General features: G+C 33.0%; 1 protein-coding gene across 2 annotated transcripts in view; it reads right to left on the reverse strand.

Annotated features, from left to right (window-relative positions):
* Nucleotides 1–1247: 1247 nt before the first annotated feature.
* cntnap1 (contactin associated protein 1) overlaps nucleotides 1248–12413 on the reverse strand; it is a 46349-nt gene continuing 35183 nt past the window's right edge. Inside the window, exons 21-25 of one of the 2 annotated variants that reach the window (XM_087244857.1) lie at nucleotides 10001–10094; nucleotides 9678–9908; nucleotides 8346–8390; nucleotides 5524–6709; nucleotides 1248–5359 (exon numbers count right to left, since the gene is read on the reverse strand). In XM_087244857.1, coding sequence (XP_087100983.1) covers nucleotides 6510–6709; nucleotides 8346–8390; nucleotides 9678–9908; nucleotides 10001–10094 — 570 coding nt within the window. In that variant the 3' untranslated portion in view covers nucleotides 1248–5359; nucleotides 5524–6509. The remainder of the gene's footprint in view (nucleotides 5360–5523; nucleotides 6710–8345; nucleotides 8391–9677; nucleotides 9909–10000; nucleotides 10095–12413) is intronic. The other variant, XM_087244858.1, reaches the window with a different exon arrangement.

Below are 12413 nucleotides of genomic sequence, written 5' to 3' on the forward strand. Positions count from 1 at the left end.
TGGGTGTAAACGTTTTAAAGCACTGTAAAAAATGATTTGTTTGTTTATTTGTAAAGAAATTGAACGAACCCATTGACTTAAAAATGAGTAAATGAATTAGTAATGAATTATCAGTTACAATCAGTGTGGGAATTATACATTGATGAGTAGGGGGTGGGTTGAGGGGGGTGTTCAGTCTTTTGTGGGATAGGCTACTTAGTGTATTCTGACCTGGGGTGCGTTTCCCAAACAACAATGTAACTCGTGGCTGAACTTTCATAGTACGGTTCATCGTTTGGGAAAAGTTGACGAGTGTTTCCCAAAACCCGTAGTTTCTCTGTTGCAGATCCATCGTTTAAACCACATTAGTTATAACAAAAAACTGCCCATACTAATGCACTAAACGCGGTGGAGTATAGGCACATATAGGGCCTATGTTTTCTTTACAAATATTACATACAAATATTTGAGAACATTACATATTCTATTCTAAATCATAAAATCACTTACACAAGCTAAAACTTATTCTAATCTCATATATAAATAATATAAATAAATAGATAATGAGGCTATTTATTAAGAATTGAAATGTAATATTATTTATTAGGAAATGAAAAAATTCTACTTTAATAATAATATTAATAATATTAATATTAAATAGGGCATAGGGGGATAACTGGGAATAAAACACAGCCAGGAACAGTTTCCAACTACTGCTTCAGAGGTGAAGTTGCAAGTAGACAAATTTGCGACCTTAGTTGGCTAACGATGGTTTTCGGAAACGCACCCCTGATTAGCTATTTTCAGCTTACTTTCGGTCAAACTATGCATCTAATTTGACTTTACTTTTAGGTCTTATGTTGAAACAAACGCCTGTTTTTAAGAAATCAGTCTTATGGTGCTCTAAATCTGCTGGTTTCAGACTGTTGAATGACTATTTTCTCGCATAGACTGATTGACGTGATTATGCATTCACTATAGTATGGATGGTTATAGGGGTGGTCAAATGGATATCTATTATTTTAATTATTAACATTGTTATTTAAAATACAGATCAGAGTGAACTTTTTCTCAGATTCATTGGGACTCTCTCATACATTTTGTCCTTAAGGGGTGATCAAACTTTATTTGGGGGGGGGGGGGGGGGTCAATCCCCCAAACCCCCCTGTGATTCGCAACCTGGTTACAATGGGTTTACTCATTTTAAATAAAGTAACTAATCACTTTTTACAGTGTGGAAATTTCAAGTATGAGGAGACTTTGAGAGGTGTTTTTCCCTTTGAAATTTAATATTTCTACACAACAGCATTTCATCCTTCATTCAATAAAGTAAAAAGGAACGGAAGGAAGGAAAAAGTCTTGATGGTTTAAACTAGAGGATCACACAAGGAACAAAGTAAAAGAATGAGGAATACATAAAAAAGACAAAGAGGAGGTTAAGATGGCTAAAGTCTGACTATTCAACAATCATCTATTCAAAATGCTCTCACTTTCCTCCCTGTTTTTCTAGAAATTAGAAAAAGAGAAGTACACTTTATACATAAACAGCATAACCTGTGGGTGAATAGTATGCAATCTTTGATACAAGCTCTTATGGCTCTGTTAAAGAAAAGACTAAAGAACATGTGTCTGGCACTGGAAGCAGCGGATTCTTCTTTTTCTTATTGCATTTTGATGAAAAAGTGCAGTAGTCATGCAAAATGCATAGCTTCTAAAGATTCTATCTTATTTGCTCTTGTTTTAGTAGCTTAGTTTACATCTGGAAAGACGATGGAAGTGCTCTAAGCTCTGGGTAAGACTGCCATCAAAACAGCTAGGAAGCAACAGCAGCAGCGGTGGTGTTCTATAGCAAACGCATGAATGAATTTATAAAACGCATGATTTTATACACTGGAGTCTTTCATCCACAGACTCTCTGTGATGTGTGAAAGCCTTTTGAGCACAATAACCAGACTAGTGTTGAACAGCTCAGTGTTTCATGCCAAGAAAACCTTCAGGTGTTATATTGTGTAAAAATATCAGCTGCTTCATGAGCGTCCAATATCTAATAGATTTCAACTTGAAATGCCTGAAACATATGCATTTGTAACTATATCAGGACACTACAGCATGTTCATTAAGCTGTTCTTCTGTATTGCGAAAGTTTTTGTATGTCTGTTGTTCGGTTACTGATCCGATGGCTAAACAATTTACACTCCACAGACAAACACATTCAAGTGCAATCTGTCTAGAACAGTGTTTTCCAAACTATTTTTACATGCACTCAAAAGGTCCATCGATAAGGCTATCAATTATTATTATTACATGTATGATGAATGAAAACACACTACATAAATATAAAAGTCACATTCATTTCAAAAATGTATTTTTTCCTTAAAAATGAACTGGATAAAAGAAAATAATTATGATATTCCAATATTTAGTTCAATTATTCTTTGGGTTTCACTTTACTTTCATGGTCCCTCAACAGACATTCTTCTGAGGCCATTTTTTTCTAGCCTTCTGTCTTTAATTTGACTTTTCAGTGGTAAAACTAGCACTGAAATTAAAGAATTAGGCTAATTCTATAATTACATACAGTATATATTAAAAGCTCTTTTATTTAATTGGTATGCTTTTGGAAAAAGATCTTTATTACGAATAATTATTTTGAGCACAAACTACTGTATGTGTCTGTAACTGTTGAAAATTTGATTGTTTTGTGTATTGTAATAGATCTGGGTGTCTTATGCATTGTGTCTTATGCTTCTGGGTGTCTTAAGCATTGTGATGGATAGAGTTTTTTATTTTTATTATTTTGCTTAAAAAATCAAACCCTGTTCTGGTACAAACAAACGTTATTACTTGTTATTACATTGCTCTCTGGAATACTTGATTTTGATTTGTCAATCATCACATTACAAGTATGTTAATTCTAGATAACAACCAATAACAGGCTCAAAACTTTCACATCCTTATCTATCCGCTTGTTAGGTCATGATGTATGGAATAATGTTTCCGGGTCCATGTCGCTACTCATTTGAATTAAGAAAATAGCTTGAAACCATCCCTTTTGATAAGTCATGATAATATTGTTCAAGTCAAAGGAATAAATAAAAAAGAGATCGTTTTACTATGGATAAAACCAAAAAAATGATGTCTTCTGTAGTTAAACCAGGGTAATCACAAATAAACCATGGTTTTGCTAAACTAACCATAGTTTAACCACTGTATTTAAAGTAAATTATACAAATTACAAATGGTGGTCAATACATCAAAATGCATAACCACATGGCTACTTTATATAATATATAAATACTTTATATTACAATAGTACAATCATGGTTCATTTTCACAAGGGGAACCCCAACTTGTCAGTCTACTAAGCTTTAAGTTGTTGCAAAGTAATATTTACAGCATACTCAATGCCGTGTCAAAGGGGGACCATCAAAATAAAGTGTACAAAGCAAAACTTAATTTGTCCTAATTTGGGAATCACTGGTGTATTAAATGCGTATCATTTACAGTGTGACATGAATGTGAAGTGGACTGAACAGAAGCATGAAATCACTGTACAGTATTATAAGAAACTATATCATTTTGTTTCGGCCCATATAGATAGATTTCTCTTGAACAGACAGATAACGACAAGGCTGCATTCTCATCACACACTCGGACACAATACAGCTTATTTTTTCCTGTTCCTGCATTCATGTTAGATCAACGTGAAAATGTCTAGAGGATGGCTTGAGAAGGCTGGTGTGTGTGTGTGTGTGTGTGTGTGTGTGTGTGTGTGTGTGTGTGTGTGTGTGTGTTTGCTGTAGCAGCAGTGAGAGGAACATGAAGCTCTCCGTCTCATGTCATCATGATCAATGTCACCAACCCTGAGACTCATAGCATGTTCATGTCTGACGAATCGTTTACTGCGCTTTAGTCAAAAAACGTTCCTTTGTAAATCTTTCATGATTCCATTTCTACACCAGATGCTGCATCAATACTGAGTTTGACAATTTCACATAAGAATGATGTTTCTGAAGGATTTATAGAGAAATTCCCTTCTCTTTAGTTTCATAAGGGCTAGTCCTGTGACATTTTTTACAAACGTGTACAAATCTTGATTGAATGTTATACCTCAGATTGTTGTCAATAAGCAATACACAAACACCTTTCTGCTATTTTTGATATTCCATAAAAATAACAATCAGCCAGACAGAATATTGTTTAGCATATTAAAGTTGCTAAAAGAAGCTGAAGCCATTCAATGATGATCAACTTTCCATCTCTTATAAGCGCCGCAGCTGATTTTAGGCAGTAATATAACATGTATACTTCAATACCATTAGCTATTTCTGAGCAGATTTCTCCAAACTACATATTACTGAAGTTTTGGTGATAAAACAGATATGTGTAAACATATCTACATCTTTACAACATTGTACTCCGAATGTTGTTGTTGTGCATTTTGTGCAGATTCTCTCTTGAACACGAGCATGACTATCAAACACACGTTTAATCTATGCTACTTTTGTCAATACACAACAAACCAAAAGATTTAGCTTCTTACTGTATACAGGGTTCCCACATCTTCCAGTGTACTGGATTTACCAAGTAGATGATTGAGCAAATTGATGGTAAAGTTAATAATATTTTGGAATGGTTTCAAATAAATATATTGCAATTTAGAGCATTTCAAATATTTCCAAAAAATTACAATTGGACAAAATAACAAATATTTTCATTTGTTGTGATTGAAAGTCAAGGTTATTCCACCAAATATTGGTGTGACTCTTTAGAAGTTAAAACAGTGAAATTGTGTTATCTTAAAATAAATATAAACATGTCTGAAAACATTTTAACCAATCGTCATTTAGGCTCAAAATGACCATGTTTACTTTAAATTTAGAAGAAACACATACAAAATAAGATTTTTACACAAACTCGTGTCTATAAGTGATCCAGAGAGACTGGGAATTTCAGAGTAGTGTCTTGATTTTTTCAACTGCAACATTTTTCCACAGTTTTGACTTAATCATTTTACCACAGATTTTAATTTTTCAGATGTGCAAACCGTAGAATTTTCCCTTCACCTTTTAAGATTTGATTGATTTCGTCAACCTTTCTGTTGTTTCTTTAATTTTTAAATTATTGTATTAAACTAAACTAAATGTACATTTCTAATATATTGATAAATATTTAGACTGATATTTTGACAGAAACTGCCATGAGTTTTATGGTAACACTTGACAATATTCCATCTTATGGTAATGAACAAACAATGAACAGTACATAGCTACAGATTGTATTAATCTTTGTTAATATTATTTAATGATGAAGTCATTCATTGTTAGTTCTAATGAACTCACAGTGCAATACTTTAGATCATAGGTCTCAAACTCAATTCCTGGAGGGCCGCAGCTCTGCACAGTTTTGCTCCAACCCTAATCAAACAGCTGATCCAAATAATCAAGGTCTTTAATACTACTATAGAATATTAAGTAGGTGTGAGTTGGAGGTGTTTGGAGCTAAACTATGCAGAGCTGCGGCTCTCCAGGAATTGAGTTTGACTGCTTTAGATGATGCATTAGTAAATGTTGAAATTAACTTGTGGGATTACATTACATTAATTAACTGTGAGCAAAACTTGTACAGCATTTATTAATTGTAGTTTATGTTAGCAAATACTATCCTCAATTTTAAGTCACTTTGGACAAAAGCACCTGCTAAATCAACACAATCTCACAGCAATTCGTAACTTTTCCATTTAGTGGCTATTTCGTACAAATTCGTACGATCTAATTCGTACATTTTAGTATGATTCGCGTATCCCCCAATGACGGTTGGGTTTAGGGGTGGGGTTAGGTGCCACGCCTCCTTTTTAAAATCGTACATTTTCTTACGACTGAACTCGTACGAATTCGTACGAATTAGCCACTAAACTGCCAAAACGTAAAATACTTACGTTTTCTCGTGAGATCAGGCTGGCTAAATTGTAATTTACTACTGTAAAGTGTTACCAGTTTCATCAGTTATTCTTGATTCTCGAAAATAACACAGAATTTGTACAAATAAATTTTACCCACAAAAGGCAACATTTTAACCAACAAAAAACTATACAAATTGTACATTTACAAAGCTAATGACACAGAATTTGTTCTTCATTTTCTTTACTTGTAGCCTATTCTAGTCCTAGAAATTACAATTCTGAAATTCCCGGATGCTTCCAGGTCTCTATGAATGTGGGAACCCTGGACTGATCGTTCAAAGCTTCCTGTAAATTCGCTGAGGCACTTCAGTCGGCCTGCACTGCCAGCGCTCATTCATCTGATGGTCAATCGTCTCTAGCTTTCCTATATGTTAAACCCTGCCAAAAGCACCAAATATCAGATTACACTGTAAAAAAATAATGGGACAGAAAAATAAATATACAGACAAGTTACCATAAAGGCAAACGTTTGCAACTCATTCCCCAGTCTTCCTCATTGTACCTCCCTCATAACTCCCAGTACTCCTTGCTTTTCCTCCAATCGACCCCTAGTCTTTTAATAGGCGTGTTATTCATTGGGACTTTCCTCCTGTATTTCAGGCAGGTTCTTTCTGTCCTTGCGCAGAGTGTCAGTGAGCGGTCGAGCCGAGCTGGGAGACTCCAGCTGCTTGGGTTCATTGGTATGATAACTGCCTTTATACCTGTACAGGTAAATGTAGAGGCCGTACAGGATCAGGAAGAGCAGCATCAGAGACACAGTCACGATTACTGTGGAGAAAACACACACACACACACACACACACACACACACACACACAGAGAGAGAGTGAGATAGTCATTAGCTTTAAGCTTAATACTCTTACGCCGCTTTAGCTGAGCTGTCTGCAAATGATGGCTTAAACATCATTTGTATCGTGTTGCAGCAGAGACTGCTGTGCTGAGTGGCAGCTCACATGTGCAGCTCAGATGCTTTAAAGGGACAGTACACACAAAAAATGAGCTTTCTGTTGTTATTTACTTGCCCTTGTGTCCTTTTTAAACCTGTTATTTTGTATGTGGAACACAAATGAAAAGTTTTTCATGTAACTTGAGCATTTCTGTTCTCTTTTTTTGTGACATTGACAGTTTGAACTGTTCTAATATGTAAAGGAGATGCATGAAGATACTTTAAAGATTTCTTTCGGTGTTCCACATGGAGAAAACAAGAATATAGAGTTGGATTGTTTTCTATTTCTTGGTAAATGATCATTTAGACATTTTTGTAGATTTTCAGTTTTGATGTGACAACTGCTAGCAGTGGCAAGGAGGATTAAGTGTGTGTGTGTGTGTGTGTGTGTGTGTGTGCGTGTGTGTGTCTTGTTTATCCTGGAAAAGAGATGAAAATCAGACAAGAGTAGAAGAGGATTTGAGGCAAGCAACAATGGATGATTGCAAAAAATGAGCAATAAAACTAACAGATTTCTCTAAAATCAGGTGTATTTAATTTCTAAATAATCATGTCAGTATTGATATAAATTCTGTAACATTTAAAACTTTCACAACAAAATTCATAATTATGAATTATACTCCAGTAAGTAGTGCATTTATATTAATGGACGAATGGATATAACATTTGTTTTTCTGGAATATGGTCTTATCCACATTGATTTAAAAGCATAGTTCACCCAAAACTGACAAGTCTGTCATCATTTACTCATCCTTCACATGTTTTTTTTTTTTTTTTTTTTTGCTGAACACAAAAAGAAGTTATTTTGAAAAATGTTTGAAACCGGTGACTATTTGACCATTTGTTATTCCTACTTTGGAAGTTATTTGTTTTAGTTTTTAAAATATCATGTTCAACAGCAAAAAAGAAACTCATAAAGGTTTATAACCATTTGATGGCAAGTACACGGTAAAAATGCTTGGTTCCACACAATTTCTTCATGTTTTCCCAACACAAATCTATTAAGTTAACTTAATCGTTTTTAAAAATTTAAGTGGATTGAACTAAAAACAATTAAGTTGTTCCCAAAACTATTAACAATTGTGTAGTTTCCGCTCATTTTAAATAAGTAGCTTAAACAAGCAGCAAGTGTAGTGAGTACATTTTAATTTGAGTGAACTATCCCTTTAATTTACTGCATATTATCTGTATTTGACATTTTATCACAGATTATACTAAGTTTCTGTCATGTGCAGAAGCTCATCTTTACGTAGAAGCTCATATCCCGTCTACGCTCCCTAATCCTGTGTTCTGCAAATTAAGAGGATTTCATAAAATAGGTTTTAGCGTCACAAACAGAGAAGATCAGCATCATTTGCTGAATTGGCTGAAAAGCTGAAAGATTTCTGTCACATTTTTTGAGAGCACGTAGGAGCGATAGTGGTAAATATAATAAAAATGATTTGACTGTAAACTTACATGTCATCCAAGGTGGGGTGACATCGTCATGAATGTAATAAAAGACTGAAAACAAGAAAGACAAGAACACATTACTTGAGGGTTAAAATTGTTCAATGTTAAGTACAATGGAACCATAAAATACTGTAAACAGATAAAATCATTTAAAACAAATCCCCTTCAACTACATGCATTACTATTCTGCTTACTAGTAATAAAAGTTGGTTGGTACATTTTTTAATGTTTCTGTGAAAGAAGACTTTCTGGGTTTTAGATGTCTCCTATCTCTTATGTGGAAACAGTAATTTGGTGAATGTTATTACAATTTTGTTTCTGGGTGTCTGCATCAAACACATAAAAAGCATATTATAAATGCAGATACATTTTGTACTTCATTGTTTCAAATAATGTCTGTAAAAAAGAATATTAAAATAATGTTTAGAAATGTGTGTAAAAATGAAAACAACATGCAGACACACGCAAAAAAAACAGATCTTATGATCTTACTAAATTTAAAAAAAGGTTGGCTGGCTGACAAATAGTAAAATCTATTTAAAGGATAGATTTCAAAATTAAGTATTTTAGATATTTAGTATTTTAGGGCTGAACTGTGATCTTTAAATAGAGTGTTTTAATATGAAATCAAATGATTATTATTCTAAATATGCCAGATGCAGATTTTTTTGGTTTATAAACTTGTTAAACTGAACGACATTTTAGTAGGTGTCCTCTGAAAAGGGTAAAACATAATAGTCAATGTTTTTACTCCGAAAAACCATAAACAGAACATATTCTACTGAACATGTTTAAAAAAAAAACTACAAAATTGTTACACATTTAGTCTTGATGCATGAAAACCCTTTTTTCATCTTTGACTCATATGTAATAAAATAACTAATAATATTTCCTCATATATTTATTAGTGTACTTTCTAATACTAATAGTAATAAAATATGTTTTAACAACTCTTTTTTCTTTTATATAATATTGATATTATAGTGGGTTTTTGTCAATACTGTATTTATCCGGACAGCTATGTCCATTTTAGTGCTTGTAAAATGTCTTTGTTCATTTTATAATTTTTAAATTGTTTTTAGGGAGACATTTTACGTCTATCCAGGGACAGAGGATTAAAAAATAGCATTTTGGCTAACTAAATGTTAATTAATGCACACTGTCTCTGCCAAATAAGCCCATAAATACATATTCTACTTTTTACAATAAATTTTGATCAATTTCACATCATAAGATTACTCATTTTTAAAAACATTGATCTCAATGTCCTAAAACCGTTGAACAGTAGTGCATGATTGAAGCATTTATCTGTGTTGATGTTAGGATATGTAGTCTTACACAGGCCAGTGAACCAGGGGTCGTCCTCCCATGGGACATATCCTAAAACAGGAGGAAACGCCCCACAATTGGACTCCACCACATAACCCTGAGTCGTCACCGGTGGATTGGTCACATTGGGTCTGAAGTAGGCCTTCAGTGGGGCGAAGATATTATAGCGGACCCCTGATATACAGCCCATAAAACCTGGACTGTTGTGTCTTTGAATTTCATAGTCCACACCTCCCACCTCTGCCAAAAAAACACAAGATAAGAAATTAATCAACTGTAATTGTAGTAAACGATACTTTTTTAACAAGTTGAGGTAAATGTGCTTATCTTACCCATGACTCTTCCAAGAAATATAGACTTTGGAGAGTCAAATCTGGGAATCTCTCCTGGTACTAACTTCTCAATCCAGGGATCCATGTAATCCACCTAGATCCAGATATGAATACACGTACATAGTGTGCTTTTGATATTATTATGACAATAAAAAAAACATGTTAGAATTAGATGATGTTTACAAGGTAATAATGATCCCCATTCACACGGATCCATAAACATGTCTAAAATTCTGTAGAATTGCATCCAAGGCCAATAGTTGGCAAGTTGCCACTTTGTAAAGAAATGTACTATAGTTCACCATTGTTGGTTTGTTTGTCAAGTATTCGTGTATGCCTACAGACTGACCATGTAACATGACTTCAGTTTTCACCATATCAGATTTCTGTTGCTTATACACAAGACATGATAATGGTAAAGTTTAAAACAAACAAACAAACAAACAAGAAATATATATATATATATATATATATATATATATATATATATATATATATATATATATATATATATATATATATATATATATATATATATATATATATATATATATATATAGCAATGCGATATGGCTGTATATCGGCACTAGTGGGAGGCGTGCGATGGCACGAGGCCGCAAGCCAAGTGCCTTAGTGACCCCACCAGTGCCGATATACAACCATATCGCACTGCTACGAGTGTAATATTGCATTTTTATAACAGTTTGACGACATAATTGTGTATATAAAAACAAAATCAAACACGGAGAGTTTCAAAAACCCTTTTGTATGTGGAACTACTTTCTTACACATTGGATTCAAATCATAAGCTGACAGTTAAACAGCTGAGCAAGCATCTTTTAAACTTTTGATCTGTAGTGTCTGCTTTTTGCTGGCTGTATGTGGGCGGAGTAATATACAAAGGGTAAAGAAGCTGTAGGAGTTGTGATATTGCAGAATATCGCACAGCTATCAGCCAATCAGATTTGAGAACCAGACAGACAGTTGTATATATATATATATATATATATATATATATATATATATATATATATATATATATATATATATATATATATATATATATATATCAGGGCTCAACAATAAGGACTGCCCGGTGGCCCAGGGTTAGCGTGAGAGACACTTGGGACAGTAGACCGCATCATTACTGGCCCGATTGGGACAGTGCTGCCTTGCCACTAACATTTAACTTGTCTGTGACTATTTGTCAATTGCGTGCATTTTAAGTTTGTGCTTTTAGGTCTTTACACGCTACCTTCTCTGTAATGTCGTAAACAACATATTACTTTCCGGTTCCTCTTATCTGATGGATTTGACCATGCAAATTTTTTTTGTAACCTGGTAACAACCAGTACAGCGTAGAAACAGCAACATAGCAGCAATATCAAATTATAAAGCTAAAAGAAAATGTCTTCTAACGTCTTGGCAGTAGACATTTACATGGGAACAACACGACAAAATAAAAATTAAGTGAGCGAGTTTGCCGTCAGTTTGACAAGTCAGCCACCTTTTGTTAAATAATTTCAAACCACAATAAAATACCTCCACATTTTCCATACTGCTCTTTTTGTTTGCATAACACTTTTATTACAGTTTTTTTTAAGTATTGAAATTGTAGATTCATAGACTTTATTTTTGACACATTATTTAAAATATGTGGCTAAAAAATAGCTATTAACTTCCCATTTTTTTTTTTTTTGGTGGGGCCAGTTAAAATTTTGGTAGGGCAAGTAAAAATCTAAACCACTTGCCCGATCGGACCAGTAGAAAAAATCTGTAGCGTTGAACCCTGTATGTATATATATATATACCCTGTATGTATATATATATATATATATATATATATATATATATATATATATATATATATATATATATATATATATATATATATATATATATATATATATATATATATATTTATATATATATATATATATATATATATATATATATATATATATATATATATATATATATAATCAAATGTATTATTAATGTAATTATTTTAGCTCATTTTTAATAATGTCACATTTGTAGATTTGTAATTTTGTAGTTATTATAATTATATAACCTATATTTTTATTGTATATTTCTATTGTTCCTTACAAATTTAGATTATTTAACCATTATTTTACTTAAATTAACTCTTGTGAAACCTTATTGATTTTTTTTATTATTATTTTGCTTTTTGCCAAATCTGTGGAGCAAATAATCTCTTCATTTTCCAGTTTTTGCTTTTGAGCTGGCCAAATAATTAAACTTAGTTATTTTATTATACTCATCAAATAATTAAACTCATAATTCAACAGTATGTGTGTGCATTGATATGGACATCAGAGCTTGTTTTGTAAGCATAAAGTCTGAGAAATTTGTATGTGTGTGAGTTGAAAATAGTCACATAAATAATAAG

The sequence above is a fragment of the Danio rerio genome, chromosome 3 (assembly GCF_052040795.2).
Source record: "Danio rerio strain M-AB ecotype USA chromosome 3, GRCz13ab, whole genome shotgun sequence".
NCBI lineage: Eukaryota > Metazoa > Chordata > Actinopteri > Cypriniformes > Danionidae > Danio > Danio rerio.